The 19852-nt window shown below is 48.9% G+C and overlaps 1 protein-coding gene across 1 annotated transcript in view; it reads right to left on the bottom strand.

Annotated features, from left to right (window-relative positions):
• Positions 1-19852, bottom strand: part of dnah12 (dynein, axonemal, heavy chain 12) — a 475562-nt gene that overhangs the window by 10750 nt on the left and 444960 nt on the right. The window contains exons 65-69 of the mRNA XM_072472436.1: positions 16559-16699; positions 16303-16440; positions 9452-9685; positions 4456-4644; positions 3469-3572 (exon numbers count right to left, since the gene is read on the bottom strand). Coding sequence (XP_072328537.1) covers positions 3469-3572; positions 4456-4644; positions 9452-9685; positions 16303-16440; positions 16559-16699 — 806 coding nt within the window. The remainder of the gene's footprint in view (positions 1-3468; positions 3573-4455; positions 4645-9451; positions 9686-16302; positions 16441-16558; positions 16700-19852) is intronic.

The following is a 19852-nucleotide window of genomic DNA, read 5'->3' as shown; positions in this document are numbered from 1 at the left end:
CTGAGGTGCTAGGACGGTACCCAGATGTATTCCAGCCCTGTTTGGGGAAAATAAAAGGGGCCGTAACCCGTATCCAAGTCGAACCAGGAGCCACGCTGTGCTATTTCCGGGCGCGCCCGGTGCCTTACGCCTTGCTCGAGAAGGTAGAAGGGGAGCTCACTCGTTTGGAGACTTTGGGTATTATCAGGTCCGTCCGTTTCGCTGGCTGGGCAGCACCAATTGTACCTGAAATGAAGCCAGATGCCACAATTCGCTTGTTCGGCGACTATAAACTTAAGGTGAATATGGCTTCCCGGCCCGACCGATATCCAATGCCTCGCATAGAAGATCTCTACGCAAAGTTTGCAGGCGGACTCTCGTTCACGAAATTAGATATGAGTCACGCCTACCTACAGTTGGAACTGGATCCTGCCTCCCGGCCATATGTAACAATTAATACACACCGGGGCCTGTATGAATATACCTGGTTGCCCTTTAGGGTATCCTCTGCCTGCGCTATTTTTCAACGCGTCATGGAGGGCAATTTGAGAGGTTTACCGCGTGTCGCTGTCTACTTGGCCAACGGTTTGATTACAGGGACGTCAGAGCAGGAACATTTGGAAAATTTGGAGGCTGTCCCGAGACGCTTTCGGAGGCTGGAGTCCGTTTATGTCGCACAAAGTGCGTCTTTCAGGCGAAGGAAATAGTCTACCTGGGTTATCGGGTGGACCGCGAAAGTTTGCACCCTGTCGCAGAGAAGGTGCGCGCAATTCAACAGGCCCCCGCCTCGACTGACACTTCACATCTTTGTTCTTTTCTCGGCTTCGTAAACTATTACGGGAAGTTCCTGCCCAATCTGGCAACTACGCTGGCCCCGTTGCCCCTTCTGCTAAAGAAGATTCACACCTGGATTTGGGGTCAGTTGCAAGAAACCGCTTTCCGGCGGGTAAAACAACAATTATTGTCGTCTGGTTACTAACCCACTATGATCCTGGAAAGCCTTTGCTCGTCACATGTGATACATCCCCGTATGGTATTGGGGCCGTCCTGTCCCACAAGATGGAGAACAGGCCGAGCGGCCGATAGCTTTCGCCTCCCGCACATTGACTGCAGCGGAAAAGAAGTACGCGCAGATCGAGAGGGAGGGCCTGGCGGTGGTCTTTGCGGTGAAACGCTTCCACCAGTACATGTATGGCCGCCACTTCACTATCGTGACTGATCATAAGCCTCTGCTGGGACCGTTCCGAGAGGATAAGCCAATACCGCCCATTGCTTCCGCACGGATCCAGCGCTGGGCTTTGTTGCTCGCTGCCTACGAGTATTTTCTGGAGCACAAACCAGGAACCCAGATAGCGAATGCTGACACACTGAGCCGATTGCCTTTATCGACCGGCCCCATGTCGACCCCCACGACCGGTGAGGTGGTTGCAACCCTAAATTTTATGGACACCTTGCCTGTCACGGCATCACAGATCCGTGAGTGGACCCAGACGGAGCCAGTCCTGTCAAAGGTTCGGCACATAGTCCTGTATGGTGGGCAGCATAGACAGCTCCCAGGCGAGTTGCGGGCCTTTTCCTCCAAGCTGTCAGAATTTAGCGTGGAAGACGGCATCCTCTTGTGGGGGACGCGTGTGATTGTCCCGGAAAAAGGACAGGAGCTGATACTAAGAGACTTGCACAATGGGCAACCGGGTGTGACCAAAATGAAAATGTTGGCCCGGAGTTATGTCTGGTGGCCAGGCCTCTTCACCGACATTGAGAAGGTGGCCCAAAACTGCTCTATTTGCCAGGAGCATCAGAAGCTTCCGCCGGCTGCGCCCCTACATCACAGGGAATGGCCAGGGCCGCCTTGGGCGAGCTTGCATGCGGATTTCAGCGGCCCTTTTCAAGGATCCATGTTCCTTCTATTAATCGATGCCCAGTCTAAATGGTTAGAGGTGCATAGGATGGGAGGCACAACGTCCTGCACAACAATCGAGAAGTTGCGTTTGTATTTCAGTAAGCATGGCCTCCCCGAGGTGCTGGTCACGGACAACGGCACTCCGTTCACAAGTGAGGAGTTTGCGAGGTTCAGGAAGATGAACGGCATACGCCATATCCGCACCGCCCCATACCACCCGGCTTCAAATGGGTTGGCGGAGCGCGCCGTGCAGACATTCAAATGAGGCCTAAAGAAGCAGTCTTCCGGGTTGATGGACACGAGACTGGCTCGTTGTCTGTTTTCATATAGGACCACCCCACATGCGGTGACTGGGGTAGCTCCCGGGGAACTCCTAATGGGCCGGAGACTTTGCACCCGCCTTACCATGGTTTTCCCGGACATTGGCACAAAAGTACGGCGCACACAAGCACGGCAGGGGCAGGGATTTTCTCGGCATCGGCCGATTCGGCAGTTTGCGCCCGGTGACCCAGTGTTCGTTTGGAATTTTGCTGGTGGTGCCCAGTGGGTTCCTGGCGTAATCTTTCGCAAAACGCACCCCATCTCTTACCAGGTGCAAACCCAAGGTCATCTCCAGCGCAGGCATGTAGACCACGTTCGGTCCAGAAGACCATCCCTTCCAAAGATTTCCTGCCCCCGGAGCTCATTTCTACAGCCACAGAGACCAGAGACAGTGGAAAGTATTCCTCACAATCTTTCTCTGGTGCCGCACTCAAAGCCTGCGCAGGTCGTTGCAGAACCGCGTGGAGATAGAGACGCCGAGATGACGGAGGCAGCAGACTCTGACTCCGAGATGGAGTCACAGGACGCCTCAGAGGGGGAATCCTCGGGCCCATGGGCCGTGGATGTACAACTATTACGCCGTTCATCACGGAAGCGCCGTTCTCCGTCTCGTAACACGCCACCCGATCCAGCGCCTCGTTCAAATGGCGTCCGGCCTGCGGCAAAACGAGTCCGACGCCTTCCTTCGCCAGCGTCTTCGGCAGATTCCTTGGCCTTTGGGGGGAGAGGGTTGTTATAACCTGCCTGCTTACCACTGGCTTGGGACTAATGGCAATCCCACAATCCTTTGGGAGTATGAGCTTCCCCAATGAGGGGGGCGGAGAAATCATTAGCAGATTCCCTGCAGAAATAAAGCTGCCCAGTTTGGAACCAGCTAGAGGAGAGTGAGCTATATATGTGTGGTAGTATGCATTAGGGGTCATGTGGGACTGTGAAGCCGTGATGCCATTGGCTGACAGATCCCGGGTCCTGGTTGGCTGTTGATCTCTAGCTCCGCCCTGAAGGCGGAGTATAAGAACCAGGAGTTCTCCCCGCAGCTCCAGTCTGTTGCTGAACTGCGGGGAACAAGTCACGCTTAATAAAGCCTCATCGACTTCATCTCTATTCATCTCTCGTAAGTCATTGTGCGCTACAATATGTTATTGTAAATAAATGTTATTTCTTTCTATCCTTCAACTCATGCTGGATTCTTCGTGGCCCTCACAAAATTTGTATTAGAATAAACTTTATTGTAAATGTCTGATATGAGGTAAAGAGTCTCTACTTACTTGTTAAACCGCTCCATCTCTTGCACTAATACTGTGTTCATGCTTTCTTCATATATTACTGGGAATTTGAGCAATGCTTGCTCAATATCATAATCTTTAGGCAGCTGGAAGAGTAATAGTCACAAAATGTGTTTGATAACTAACAACGGACAAGTCAAAACCCGTGGAAAGAATATCCCCTGAATGAAACATGGGCCAGGATTCTCCGACCCTGCGTCGGGTCGGAGAATCGGCGGGGGGTGCGAGAATCGCATGACTCGCTCCGACCCTGCCCTGCCGATTCTCCGCCGCCGATTCTCGGGCGCCCGCGGGATTGCCACCGCGCCGGTAGGGGGCCGTTGAAAGCAGCCCCCTCCGGCAATTCTCCGGGCCTCGAGTCCGCTGAGTTCGGCCGAGTCCCGCCGGCATAGGTTACGTATGGTCTTACCCGGCGCAGACCTCGGCATTCTGCCTGCAGGGGCCAACCTGGTGGTGGTGGTGGTGGGGGGATCCGACCCCGGGGGAGGGGGGGGCCTCCATGGTGGCCTGGCCTGCGATCGGGGGCTACCGATCGGCGGGCGGGCTAGTTCCGTGGGCGGCCTATGTTCCTCTGTTCCGGGCCCCTGTAGGGCTCCGCCATATTGCTGGGGGCCGGCGCGGAGACGGGAACCATGTGCACGCGCAGGATCACGGCGGCCGTGGCGCGCATGCGCAAACTCGTGCCGGCGTGGCCACTGGCTTTCGGGTGCCGGAGCTGCGGACACCACTCCGGCGCCATACTAACCCCCTAGGAATGGGTGAATACCCGGACGTGGAGGTCCGTTGACGCCGGAGTGGCTCACGGCGCTTTTCGCGCCGGAGTCAGAACTTGGCCACAGGATTAGAGAATCCCGGCCATAGTCTTTGAATATAGCTATGCATGATGTTATTGACAATGCCATGGACTTTGACATGGAACACTTGTAAAATGAAGTGATATCAATAGCAGGTGTTTGGGCATTCTAATACCTTATTCAGGATGCCTGTTGCAATATCATGTAGTGCATGATCACTGGAACCAGATGGGCCGCCCTGTCCACTGCCTCCTTGTGTTAATAGCAGTGAGTCAAACATTATCTTGGTTTGTTGTAGATCCTTTGAGATATCTACATTTTCATGCATCCCAAAGACCTCTGGGTGCTGAGAGGAAGGTAGTTTCTGTGGAGAGGGAAAAATATGTTAAAAGTGATATTATAAAACAGGAAACAAAAAGTGCCAAATTTTAACTGCTGGCACGTCCGGTTTTGCTTTATAAATGGGTGACCTGCGTTGCAAATTGCGGGAGAGTATCTCAGCCACCCTTTGGATGATCAAGGCCTAACCTGATGCAATTTTCAGGGATGGACATGTAAATGGATGAACAAATAACTGCCTGCAAAAGGTGAGAGGCTGCTTACATGTGCACACTGGAAATCTATGTCAACTGTCAAATCCTGATGCAATCTTCAAATGCAAATGGCTGGAATATAGGCCTTATAACAGACATTGGGCGCGATCTACCAGCTGTGCTGTGCCCAAACAGGGGCGCGATGCAGCTGGTAGATGCCGAGAGACGCCTGCCCTGTCAAGGGTCAGAGCCTGAAGGAGGCCATGCCCAATAAGGAGGGATGGGCGGGAGGGGAATGAAGGGTTGGGGGGGGGGGGGGCGAAGGGTTGGGGTCCTGAAAGGAGAGGGCCCGAAAAGGGACATGGGAAGGCCTGCAAAAGGGGCCTTCAGTGACCTCATAGCGAGGTGTGGGGGGTGTGGGCTAATGCTCATGTGTGTGGGGGTGACATTGCCTGTGGGTGGGAGTGTGGGGGGCCGTCAAGCTCACTTAGAGATCGAGGCACCCTTTCAAAATAGTGGCCCGATCTCCGAGGAGGGAGTCTGGCAGGAAGTTCAGTTCCCCAGTGATGGAAAAGATTGTAAGTGTGGGCTATCCTGAAGAAAAACACCCTAAGGCCCGGAAAAGTGGCTAAGTGTGGTTAGATAGTGGTAGGGAACTCGCCAACAGAGCCAGGAAGAAACTCCCAGCCAAACTCACTTGAAATGACGGTTAGAAACTTTTCTGTTTGCCTCGGCGCGGTCCCCGATAAGAAATAATCATAGGTTTGTCCCGGGGAGAATAGATGGGGGATTTGGAGCTGGGGTTGTGCAACTGAGAGATCTGTTCGTAGATGGGACGTTTGCGAGTCTGGGAGCGCTGACGGAAAAATATGGGTTGCCCCAAGGGAATGCATTTTGGTACATGCAACTGAGGGCATTTGCGAGGCAACAGGTGAGGGAATTCCCGCAGCTCCCGACGCAGGAGATTCAAGACAGAGTGATCTCGGGGACATGGGTGGGGGATGGTAGGGTGTCGGATATATACAGGGAAATGAGGGACGAGGGGGAGATCATGGTGGATGAGCTGAAGGGGAAATGGGAAGAAGAGCTGGGGGAAGAGATTGAGGAGGGGCGGTGGGCTGATGCCCTACGTAGGGTAAACGCGTCGTCCTCGTGCGCCAGGCTAAGCCTGATACAAATCAAGGTTTTGCACAGGGCGCATATGACCGGAGCAAGGCTCAGTAAATTTTTCGGGGTAGAGGATAGATGTGGGAGATGCTCGAGAAGCCCAGCAAACCACACCCACATGTTTTGGTCATGCCTGGCACTGCAGGGGTTCTGGGTGGGGGTGGCAAAGGTGCTTTCGAAGGTGGTGGGGGTCCGGGTCGAGCCAGGCTGGGGGTTGGCTATATTTGGGATTGCAGAAGTGCTGGGAGTGCAGGAGGCGAAAGAGACTGATGTCTTGGCCTTTGCGTCCCTAGTAGCCCGGCGAAGGATATTGCTTATGTGGAAGGAAGCCAAACCCCCGGGAGTGGAGACCTGGATAAATGACATGGCAGGGTTTATAAAACTAGAACGGATAAAGTTTGCACTAAGGGGTTCGGCTCAAGGGTTCACCAGGCGGTGGCAACCATTCATTGACTACCTCGCAGAACGATAAAGGAAATGGGAAGGCAACAGCAGCAACCCGGGGGGGGGGGGGGGGGGGGGGGTGCTCGGGCAGGTCCTCAGGGGTGTTTTTGTATCGATATTTGTACTTGGTTATGTATATTGGATTGTTTGATATTATCTCTGGAGAGTTATTATTTTTGTTATGGCAGTTGCCATTTAGTTTATATATTATTTATTTATTTGTTAAAACGGTCACTGTTATATATATTGTTTTATTGTTGTAAAAAGGTAAACCTTTGTATTGTTTTGTTTGACCGTAAAAAATTTGAATAAAATATATTTAAAAAAAAGAAACTTTTCTGTTCGATCGCGGCCATTGTGTGGCCTAAAGGCAACAGAAGTGCCCGTTGGGGACCTTCTCAAAAAATTCTGCCTTGTTAAATCTCTCAATGTCCACCCGCAAAAATTCTATGTCTCACAATCCCCATGACTCAGCGTGGGAGTCAGCCAACTTACAATGTCCCCAGTGCCAAATGTAACAATGCTTTTCAAGAAAGGAGGGAGAGTTAAAATAAGAAACTATAAACCAGTTAGCCTGACATCATTTGTTCGGAAAATGCTGGAATCTATTGCCAAGAAAGTCTTAACAATGCACTAGTGAAAAGGATATCCTGTTTGACAAATTTTTAGAGTTTTTTTCAGAATGTAACTAGTTGGGTAGATAAAGGGGATATAGCAGATGGAGCATACCTGGATTTCCAAAAAGCATTTGATAAGTTGCCACAAAAAAGGTCAATAAGCATAATTAGGGCTCATGGAGTTGGAAGTAATATATTTGCATGGGAGGTTAGATTAATGGGCAGGAAGCAAAGAGTAGACATAAACAAGTAATTTTTAAGTCAGCAGGCCGTGACTAGTGGAGAATTACAAGTACCAGTACTGGGGCCTCAGCAATTTACAACTTACATTAATTACTTTGATGAATCTTTGGCTTTCTGTACCCCAGAGTATTGTGGAGGTTCCATCGTTAAATACATTTAAAGCTGGGACGGGCAGATTTTTGGATTTTCAGGGAATCAATGGACACAGGAGTGGGAGGGAAAGTGGAGTCAAAGCCCTAGATAAGCCATGATTGTATTGAATGGTGGAGGCCTTAGGACCATGTGGTCTACCTCTGCTCCTATTCTGAAAACTTTAGTATACTCTCACAGCTGACTGCAGCATGCTAATGAGTCCTGGGTCTCAAATTGGCTCAGGGCAGGACAGGACAGGCTCAGGGAGGAATGTGTCAACTTTATCCAACACCTTGGATGTTACTTGAAAATCACCCACAAGAAATGTGAAAATAATTACTGAGCATTTCAATGGAAAGGTTATACAACACATTTTGGATGAATTAATCAATCAAATTTTGAAGTATGGCAATATAAACTCATTGACCTGCACTATTTTTAAAAAATTCAGAGTACCTAATTCTATTTTTTCCAATTAAGGGGCAATTTAGCGTGGCCAATCCACCTACTGTGTACATCTTTGGGTTGTGGGGGTGAGACCCACGCAGACACGGAGGGGTTGTGCAAACTCCACATGGACAGTGAGCAAGGATCAAACCCGGGTCCTCGGCGCCTTGAGGCAGCAGTGCTAATCACCGCGCCATCGTGCTGCCCCACTCATTATCCTACATTATAAAATAATTAACAATAGCATTTATGTTTTGATTTCAATGTATACATTTCTCTGTAGAATAGGTAGGTTAAGAGCAGCACGGTGGTGCAGTGGTTAGCACCGCTGCCTCCCAGAGCCAAGGACCCGGGTTCAATCCAGACCCCAGGTCACTGTCCATGAGGAGTTTGCACATTGGCCAAATTGGCCACGCTAAATTGCCCCTTAATTGGAATAAAAACAGAATTGGGTACTCTAAATTTCTAACATCTAAAATTAAAAAAAAAAGAATAGGTAGGTAAATTTAAGGATTTTAGGTCTGTGCTGAATAAAATATATTAAAGTGGTCACATTAAGGTGAAGTGAATGAGTGAACTGAACAGGTTGATATTTTAAAATCCATTCAACAGGTGCAGGCTTGCTGGCTAGGCCATAATTTATTGCCCAGTCCTAATTGCTCTCGTGAAGATGGTGGTCTTGAACCACTGCAGTGCATGTGGTGTAGGTACATCCACAATGCTGTCAGTGAGGGAGTTCCAGAGTTTTCTCCCAGTGACAGGGAAGGAAAGGTGATATATTTCCAAGTCAGGATGACGAGTGGCTTGGAAGGGAATTTTCCAGAGGTGGTCCCAGGTATATGCTTCCCTTGTCCTTCTAGGTGTTAGTAGTTGTGGTTTGGAAGGTGATGCCTAAGGAACCTTGGTGAGTTCCTGCAGTGCATCTTCTAGATGGCACGCATGGCTGCTACTGTGTATCAGTGGTGGAGGACATTGAAGGTAATATAAGTACCCTTTGTGGTTGGGGCACCGATCAAGTGGGCTGCTTTGTCCTGGCTGGTGTCAAGCTTCTTGAGTGCTGTTGGAGCTGCTTTCATCCAGGAAAGTGGAGAGTATTCCATCACACTCCTGCCTTGTATCTTGTAGATTGTGGACAGGCTATGGGGAGGCAGGTATTTGCCACAGAATATCGAGCCATTAACCTGCCCTTGTAGCCACAGTATTTATATAACTGGACCAGTTAGGTTTCTGGTCAATGGTAAACCCCAGAATGTTGATAGTGGGGATTCAATGATGGTAATAGCATTACGGGGTGATGGTTAGATTCTCTCTTGTTGGAGACGGTGATTGCCTGGCACTTACCCTTTTTACTTTCTTATCTTTCTTTGTTCTTGGAAAACATACAATGCTATAGAAGTATTAATGGATAAATTATAAAAAATTTCCTTCTTTCAAGTAAGGAATTGTTACCAACAATATATGATTATTGGATGTAAAAAACATAATAATTTAATGTGGAGGAAATGTACACAAAATAAGAATGATTTATATATAATCGATATATATTAACAAAATAAGTTAAAGCGAAAACCGATAAATTGTGCATTACCTTAATGAAGTCAATGTAGTCATCATAGTTTCCTTTGGGAGGAGCACAGTAATTTCTACTGGGAGAGAACGCGTACCTTGGATTTTCTATCAACTCAGAATTGCAAAAATCTGCCAGAATCGTCATCAGCAGACGCCTGTCCCAGTCATCTGTTACACGGCCTCCATAATTGCATTCGCCAGTCAGATATGTGATTGCTTCAAATGGAACACTGTCATATTCATTAATGAAGAGCTGTAAACCAAACAGGCAATAACATTAAAATACCGTGGAGCAAATAGAATATGTGTTGCCGCTAAATCTGGGCAAAATAGAGGCAGAAAAGTCGGCAAAGGTCCCTGAGGCAATAAGTAGCTAAACAATACAGATTCGGATGGACCTTGATACAATCCTAAATTAGATTAAATTCATCTAAAGCAAGCTAAAGGATATTAATATACTTTCAATGTCCTTAGGTTGTAGGGCAAGGAAAATTAACCATGCTTCCTGTCATAATATCCACTCATGTATATAATGAGATGCAGACAGGCAGTGATTGACACACATGATAACCAATGAACACACACGACACAGAACAACCAATCACCAGACAGGACACCACCACTATAAAGCCCACAGGACATTAAGACTCGCTCTCTCACACGGACACAGCTACTGAGATAATTAGAGTGCACAAGCCAGTGAGCACCATCTCTATGTGGTAGAGAGCTAGTCTGGTCAAGCCAGTAGGAGGTTATCAGTTAAGTTAATAGAGTGTCAACCCACAGCAGATTATGTACAGCAATCAGCAAGTTCAATAAAACAGTGTTGGACCATCTCCTGCTTCGGAAGCCTGTTTCTAGTTTCACTGCATCCAGTTGAACCAACTCACTTAACACATCATGGTACCAGGGAGCTATTAATTCTAACGAACCTACCTCGAGTGAATCTGCAATGACCAGCAAGCAGCCATCCAGCGGCATGGAAAAGATCCAGCCTCCTCCGCAACTCCGGCAACCTCGGCGCCAACTGGAAAGTCTTCAAACAGAATTTCCTCCTGTACATCGAGGCCTCCGACCTCAAGGCAGCATCGGATGCCAGAAAGATCGCGCTGTTCCTGTCGACTGCAGTGGATCAAGCCATCCACATCTATAACTCGCTCACGTTTGCCGATGGCGAAGACAAGATGAAGTTCAAGACAGTTCTGCTGAAATTCGACAGCCACTGCGAAATTGAGGTGAATGAGAACTTTGAACGTTACATCTTCCAACAGAGGCTTCAGGGTAAGGATGAACCTTTTCAGTCCTTCTTGACCCATCTCCGCATCCTAGCGCAGTCATGTAATTATGACTCGACGGCTGATTGCATGATCTGGGATCAGATCGTTTTTTATGGGGTCCAGTCCGACTCCCTGCAGGAGCAGCTCCTCAAAATCAAACAGTTGACCCTCTCCGTCGCCATCGAAACGTGCGTTGTCCATGAGCATGCCAGAAATCGTTACTCCCGCATCAGGGCAGCAGAAACTGCAAAACTGGCCTCCCACGAAGCAGAAAGGGTGCAGGCCATCGCAAAAATGCAAGGCCTGAACATCGAGGAGAGTGGCCGTTTCGCGCGCTTTTCCTGGGTCCCTACGCATGCGCGCCACGACCGGGTGGACGATGAGGCCGAAGACCCTAATGCGTATGTGCGAACATCGGCGGACCTCACTGCGAATGCGCGATGGCGCACAGAACGCGCTGACGTCAGCGTCATGACGTGTCCAAATTGTGGCTCCGCACATTTAAAGCGGCAATGTCCAGCCAAAGGAAGGCGATGTTTACAGTGTGGAAAGCCTGGGCATTACGCGGCCTTCTGCAGGTCCACTCCATCGAGCAACAGCCAGCGATCCCAGCTGCAGCGCAGACGTGTCCGCTGCGTACAACAAGGCATGCAGGATTCTGATCCTAACAGCCCAACGGACCCCGATGCTGACTGCCTCGAGTCTCCATATCGGGTGGGCATCATCACCACACGCGAGCTGGTCTCCACCGCGCCTGCAAACCGTCTTTCAATCCTGAGTGTGGATCCTGACGACAAGTGGTGTGCTGTCATCATGGTCAACCAGTCTCGCATCTGATTTTAATTGGACACTGGCGCGTCTGCAAACCTCATATCACAGTCAGACCTCGACAGCATCTGAGACCAACCTAGCATTCTTCCACCAGCCTGCCAGCTCCTTGACTACAATGGTAATACCATAGCTGCCCGTGGATCGTGTCAGCTAGGTGTATCTCACAAGGCAATCAAGGCGACATTAAGATTCGAGATCGTCCGGCCTGACAAGACATCCTTGCTCGGTGCTCGCGCATGCAAACTCCTAAATCTGGTCCAGCGAGTCCATGCCATGTCCTCGACACCGGCGACTGCCTCGCCCAATGCGAATCTCCAGACTGAGATAGACGACATTCTCACGCAATACCACAATGTGTTTAATGGGATGGGCACGCTCCCATATCGCTACAAGATAGTGCTCAAGCCAAATGCCACCCCAGTCATCCATGCACCACGCCGGGTGCCGGCTCCCCTCCAGGATCGTCTGAAAACGCAGCTACGAGAGCTCCAATACCAGGGCATCATCTCAAAGGTCACGGAACCAACAGACTGGGTCAGCTCTATGGTCTGCGTCAAGAAACCCTCTGGTGATCTCCGCATTTGCATTGATTCCAAAGTGCCCCCACGGCACTTCTCCGACCCCCCGCCGGGTCGGAGAATCGCCGGGGGCTGGCGTGAATCCCGCCCCCGCCGGTTGCCGAATTCTCCGGCACCGGATATTTGGCGGGGGCGGGAATCGCGCCACGCCGGTTGGCGGGCCCACCCCCGGCGATTCTCCAGCCCGGATGGGCCGAAGTCCCGCTGCTGGAATGCCTGTCCCGCCGGCGAGAATCAAACCACCTCTCTTACCGGCGGGACAAGGCGGCGCGGGCAGGGTTCGGGGTCCTGGGGGGGGGGGCACGGGCGATCTGGCCCCGGGGGGTGCCCCTACGGTGGCCTGGCCCGCAATCGGGGCCCACTGATCTGCGGGCGGGCCTGTGCCGTGGGGGCACTATTTTCCTTCCGGCTTCGCCATGGTCTCCACTATGGCGGAGGCGGAAGAGACCCCCTCCACTGCGCATGTGCGGGGATGCCGTGAGCGGCCGCTGACGCTCCCGCGCATGCATCACCCGGCAAAGTCAGTTTCGCGCCAGCTGGCGGGGCACCAAAGGCCTTTCCAGCTGGTGGGGTGGAAATCAGTCCGGTGCGGGCCTAGCCCCTCAAGGTTAGGGCCCGGCCCCTCAAGCTGCGAAGGATTCCGCACCTTTGAGGCGGCGCAATGCCGGACTGATTCGCGATGTTTTTGGCGCCGGTCGGCGGACATCGCGCCGATTGCAGAGAATCCCGCCCCAGAATCGCAACATAATGCGAGAGCACTACCCGATCCCGAAGCGTGAAGAATTAACCTGTGAGATGGCTCATGCCAAATTCTTTACCAAGCTGGACACCTCCCGCGGTTTCTGGCAGATACAGCTGGACGAGTCCAGTCGGAAGCTGTGCACGTTTATCACTCCGTTCGGCAGGTATTGCTACAACCTTTTATCATCTCAGCTTCCAAAGTATTTCATCGCATAATAGAGCAAATGATGGAGGGCATTGAGGGGGTGCGAGTCTATGTGGACAACGTGATCATCTGGTCCACGACACCCAAGGATCACATCACTCACCTCAAACAGGTCTTCCAGCGGATTCATGAAAATTCATTTCTGGGTGACCACATTTCACAGCTGGGTGTGCAACCTGACGCTGACAAGGTGCTGGCAATTAATGCCATGAAGACCCCAGAAGACAAAAAGGCGGTCCTCCGTTTCCTCAGGATGGTAAATTTTCTCGGAAAATTCATTCCCAACATGGCATCCCACACCACGGCCCTCCGGCATCTCATTAAAATGTCGACAGTGTTCCAGTGGCTTCCCGCACATCAAGCGGAGTGGCTTGAGCTGAAGGCGAAGCTCACCACAGCCCCAGTACTGGCGTTCTTTGACCCAATCAAGGACACCAAGATATCCACAGACGCAAGCCAGGACGGCATTGGGGCGGTGCTCCTCCAGCGAGACGGCCCCTCGCCCTGGGCTCCAGTGGCAACTGCATCCAGGGCCATGACTCTGACCGAACAACAGTATGCCCAGATCGAAAAGGAGTGCTTGGGTCTCCTGACAGGAATAGTCAAAGTCTGCCAAAGTTCACGGTGGAAACAGACCGCAGGCCTTTAGTCCACATAATCCAGAAGGATTTAAATGACATGACACCTCGGCTGCAGTGAATTCTTCTTTGTCTCCGCCGATATGACTTCGAACTCATCTACACGCCGGGCAAGGAGCTGATCATTGCGGATGCCCTATCCCGATCCATCACCATCACCGCGCCTGTGAACAGGGTGACTTCATTCGCCACATTGAGGCAGAGGTGCAGTTATGTGCCAACAACCTCCCAGCCACTGATGAACGAGTTGTCCAAATACATGAAGAAACTGCCAAAGATCCTCTACTGCAGCGCGTGATGCAACACCTCACCCATGGCTGGCAAAAGGGGCAGTGCCCCCAGTTCTTCAACATTAAGGACGAGTTAACGGTTGTTGAGGGGATCCTTCTTAAACTAGATAGAATCGTCATTCCCCAAAGCATGCAAACCATGGTGCTCAGACAGATCCATGAGGGTCACCTTGGGGTCGAGAAATGTTGGCGCAGAGCTTGGCAGACAGTTTACTGGCCTGGCATCAGCCAGGACATTGCCAACACGGTCCTCATCTGCACAACATGCCAGAAATTTTAACCAGCTCAGCCCAAGGAAACACTGCAAAAGCACGAGATCGTGACTTCTCCGTGGTCCAAGGTGGGGATAGACCTCTTTCACGCAAATGGGCATCATTACGTGCTCTTGGTCGACTACTTCTCCAGCTACCCGGAAGTGGTGAAACTGTCGGACCTCACGCCCAAGTCAGTTATCAAAGCCTGCAAAGAGACGTTTGCCAGGCACGGGATACCACTCACAGTAATGGGTGACAACGGTCCATGTTTCTACAGCAAAGAGTGGTCCAACTTTGTACGATCCTACCACTTCAGGCATATCACATCCAGTCCCCATTACCCGCAATCAAACGGGAAGGCCGAAAAAGGGGTCCATATTGTCAAGCGGTTGCTGTGCAAGGCTGCAAACTCAGCCTCAGAATTCAACCTGGAGCTGTTGGCATACAGGGCAACCCCTCTGTCGACTGGTTTGTCTCCGGCGCAGCTGCTCATGAACCGTAACCTGAGGACGACTGTTCCAGCCATCCATGTTCCAGACCTTGAGCACCTCACGGTGCTGCAGAAAGTGCAGCGATCCAGGGACCAGCAGAAGATCACGTATGATGCTCATGCCACGGGTCTGCCTACGCTGGCTCCAGAAGATGTTGTTCGCGTCCAGTTGCCTGAGGGAGGCTGGTCAGCCCCAGCTGTTGTCGTTAGACAGGCTGCCCCCAGGTCTTTCATTGTTCAAATGGCTGATGGCTCCATTCTACGACGCAACAGGAGGGCACTGCGCAAAGTTCCCTGCCCACCACCTGACCGCACTTCTCTGCATGTCGCCTCAGGACATCTCGCCCCACGTGGCCACCGATCTGGCAGCGATCCCGCCTGTCCATGAGGCCACCGACATGACAGCAATCCCGCCTGTCCAAGTGCCGGCATTCCCCCCTCCACCTCTGAGGCGATCGACAAGAATTTGTCCCCCGCCACAAAGACTGAATCTATAGACTTAAATCTTGTAACTTTTGTTCAGTTTGCTCTGTATCTGCACGATAGACACCTTCCCATGTACATATGTTCATTCACTCACCACTTGTACATAGTCATGCATGTATATACCGCCACGTTCCAAAATGTATTTTAAAAAGGGGAGATGTCATAATATCCACTCATGTATATGATGAGATGCAGACAGGCAGTGATTGACACACAGGATAACCAATGAACACACACGACACAGAACAACCAATCCCCAAACAGGACACCACCACTATAAAGCCCACAGGCATTAAGACACACTCTCTCACACAGGGCACAGCTACTGAAATAGTTAGAGTGCACAAGCCAGTGAGCACCATCCATGTGGTAGAGAGCTAGTCTGGTCAAGCCAGTAGGAGGTTATCAGTTAGATTAATAGAGTGTCAACCCACAGCAGATTATGTACAGCAATCAGCAAGTTCAATGAAACAGTGTTGGACCATCTCCTGTGTCGGAAACGGGTATTCTAAAGCCGATCACCGAACGCGATTTCGGCGGCCGGAGAATACCGCCCTAAATCTTCTAGTAATAGTATGTGTGAGGCCAGATGGAGCGTTCATTCAACCAAGTAAATTATGATATTTTGGCTTAAAACTTTAATGTAAGATCATACATTTAGATAAAGATGAAAGGGCCATGGATGGGTTGGAGGATGCAAGGTGGGATTTGAAAAGCTTAAACGCGTGCCATGCATACCAAATTTAATGTGTAATAGATGGTATATGAAACATCTAAACAGTTTCAGAATATGAGTTACTTAATTAATATTTATTTCTATTACTCACAATATGATTCACCTGAATAAAAAGATTCATCATGGTTTAATACAATTAAAAGTCTAATTATTAACTTTTTTACAAAGCCCTTTCAAGGGATTTATTAATGTTACCAATAGTGTTAAAATGAAGATATTATACCATTTATATTTCTTTGCAAATTACTTTGAGGCTGACAGGCCACTAACTCGTGAACACAAAAACAAGTTGACATGCAAGATGGTCATCTGTCAATTGTATAGTGGAGATTTCTTTTTTTTACCTGCAACTGCCGAACACTGATACGCAGGTCAGACTCATTAAATCCATATGCAATATTCCAACCAAGAGGACCAAATTTTCTCCTCTCTTGTACAATTGCATGGAAAAAGCAAAGACCAAAAAGAAGTTTCTCCCAGACCTGATGGAAGTATATGAATGGATTAGAAACACAAGAACTAATTGTCAAAAATACAATGGAACAATTTGATGATCAAATTTATCTGTAGTATTTTGTATAACATGAAAACTTAACTGACCAGTTCCTTTCCAATGCAGTTTTGGAAAAATGTGGAGTCAGAGAGAGGGTCAGTGACATAGGATTGGAGTAGGTTTAATCGGAGACCAGTGGGAGGTTCGTTAGTCATCTTCACACCATTCTGCAATATTGTCACAGGAAACTGTAACAAAAGAAAAATGGCAGAATAAAATGTCACATGTCTCTTGTGTACAATGTAAAATGGAAATCCCAAGTTTGTAAATTAATTATTTTTAAATACTGATAATAGAGTTGAATGTGTAACATATATTAGAACAGAATACAGACCTTTAATAAGTCATTTAAAAATGATAAAAAAGCAACTATCATATTTATAGTTTTGTTTTTACTTGTATTATATGTTAATTTGATATTTGTTACTTTTTTGGTAAGAAAACCACTCAGATTGTTTAGTGAAACCTTCAATGTTGATAACTTTTCAAACTTTTGCTATAATAACAAAACTTAAAATTTCAGCACAGAGTATATGTTCTGCCACTGTAACCTGTCTAGCTCATTTGCCAGATACGTATGTGTCATTGTAAGGGAATGGTCAATCAGGTTGCTTTAAAGTACTGGTAGATGACCTATTTGCTATTGATTTTTCTATTTATTGTTACACTTTAGCTTTTGCCTGTTCAATTTAGATGCAGTGACCACTGAGCAGTTGCAATTCGGCTGACCTTAATGATATATTCAAGTTCAGCAATAAACCTCATTAAAATACATCACAGTGATTAGTTGATTACAAGTTCTACAGAAAGGACTTTTAAAGGCAGGATTTAGCATGGAATGGTATAAGGTAATAAAGCTGGAAATTGTACCACTCTACGAGAAAATAACATGCTAAAATTAAAGTTATTGCACAGGCACAGAAGAGGCAGAAACTTTTATTTTGTTGTGTTACGATCCCAGTTGGTGTCATAACTGGACAGGATGATCCCAGAATGGATCAAGAGGCCGTAACATTTACTCTTTTTTATTAATGTGGAGGAACAGGAACACAAATTAGTTTTACCAACAAGAAAAAAAATTAACAAGAAAAAATCAGATTATGAAACAATGCTCCTTTACTTCCCCCCCCCCCCCCCAACCCAATTAGCCAACATTACACACAGATTTTAAGATTACCACGGATTACAAAGTGCATTTTAAGATACAAAGTTCCTCTAACCACACAGATTAGCTGTGGTCAAATATATATTCCGCTCTGAACCCAAGTCAGTATCTGTGGATTTCTCCTCAGAATTCCCCCTGATGATTGTCACAAGAGAGCTTCCAATCTCCACTCCCAAAACATGCTTTAAAATCCTCTCACAAAATAATGCCTTTCCTTGACGGTTTGCATTCCAAAATCAAGTCTAGGTTATACTAGTGACTCTTTGAAACAAAGCTTCCACTCCACTTTTAACAGTAAATCCAGTCCAAGATTTACATCACCCCCTTTAGGATATCTTCTGTCTTAAAGGCTTTTACACAAACACCACGATCCAGCCACTGATTTCCACAATTATCTCCCAAACTGTAGTAATTTCTCACAATTTCAGATGTATTTCTGGCCTCTGACACTCCAATGCCTTTTCAACTCTTTGTGACTTTATTGAACAGTATTCTTTTCTGGTTTCCAGTTTTCTCTGTTCAATGAACTCCAAGCTTCTTGCAAACCTCTTCATGTCTCTAGTTTCCTTAACTAACTGGACTTCAGGGGCGGGATTCTCCGATCCTGGGGCTAAGTGTTGACGCCATCGTAAACGCCAAATGTTTTACGACGGCATCATCTGGCCCCTAGGATCAGCGATCCTGCGCCGCACAGGGGGCCAGCATGGCACTTGAGCGCCTCATCCAGCTCCAGCTGCCAATACTGGCAACAGCACAGCCAGCACTAGTTTGCGCATGCACGCAACATCTGGCACGAGTTTGTGCATGCGTGTGGGTTGCCTTCTCCTCACCGGTCCCCAGGCAATATGGGCGGAGCCCTACAGGGTTCTGGCGCAGAGGAACATAGGCCCCCCCGGGATAAGCCCGCCCACCGATCGGTAGGCTCCGATCGCGGGCCAGACCACCGTGGAGGCCCCCCCCCCCCCCCGGAGTCGGATTCCCCCTCCCCCACACCAGGACAGCTTGAACGCGAGGTCCCGCTTTTAGGACCACACACAAATGGCGCCGGCGGGCATTCTGCCCATCGAGCGCGGAGAATCGCCGGGGGGTCCGCATTGAGCGGCCCTCGACCGGCGCCGCACGACTGCGCTGGCGCCATTGGCGCCGATTCTCTGGTCACTGGAGAATCGGGGGAGCGGTGTCGCGTGATTCGCGCCTGCCCCCTGGTGATTCTCCTACCCGGTGCGGGTCGGAGAATCCCACCCCAGGTTTTCTTTACCATTACTCCAATGTATGGCTTTTCTTCTAGCATGGTTGGGAGAGAAGTTCCCTCTTTATCCTTCAAAAACCAATTGCTTCTAGCATACATGTGAGATCATGCTTTACTCTCACTACCTATCTCTAACTGCAATTAAATTAGCTAAATTAAAACTTAAAAGCACCTCTACCTTACAAGGCCCCAGTTGCTGAACATAGAAAATAGGTGCAGGAGGAAGTGATTCGGCACTTCGCGCCTGCTCTGATATTTATTATGGTCACTGCTGATCATCCAACTCAGTAACCTGCTCCTACTTTCCCTTATATCCTTTTATCCTTTTAGCCCCAAGAATTATATCAAAATCCTCCTTGAAAACATAAATGTTTTGACCTCAACTTCTTTCTGTAGTAGCAAGTTCCGCAGGCTCACTCTCTGGGTGAAGAAATATCTAATCTCAGTCCTAAGTGGTTTACCTCGTATCCTTAAGACTGTGGTCCCTGGTTCTGGGACTCTCCATCATTGGGAACATCTTTCCTTCATTTGCCCTGTCTAGTCCTGTTAGAATTTTATAGGTTTCGATGCGATCCCCCTACATTCTTCTAAACACCAGTTTATAATCCTAACCGACTCAATCTCATACATCAATCCTGCCATCCCAGGAATCGCTGCACTCTTTCCATAGCACAAACATCCTTCCTCAGATGAGACCAAAACTGCACAAAATATTCCAGGTGTAGTCGCACCAAGGCCCTGTATAACTGCAGCAAGACATTCCTGCTCCTTATTCTAATCCTCTCACTATGAAGGCCAACATATAATTTGCCTTCTTTACTGCCTGCTGCACCTATATGCTTACTTTCAGTGACTGGTGTACAAGGATACTCAGTTCTTGTTGCTCATTCCCCTCTCTCAATAGCCATTCAGATAATAATTTGCCTT

This window comes from Scyliorhinus torazame, chromosome 13, assembly GCF_047496885.1.
Source record: "Scyliorhinus torazame isolate Kashiwa2021f chromosome 13, sScyTor2.1, whole genome shotgun sequence".
Lineage (NCBI taxonomy): Eukaryota > Metazoa > Chordata > Chondrichthyes > Carcharhiniformes > Scyliorhinidae > Scyliorhinus > Scyliorhinus torazame.
This window is presented reverse-complemented; position numbering and strand designations above follow the sequence as displayed.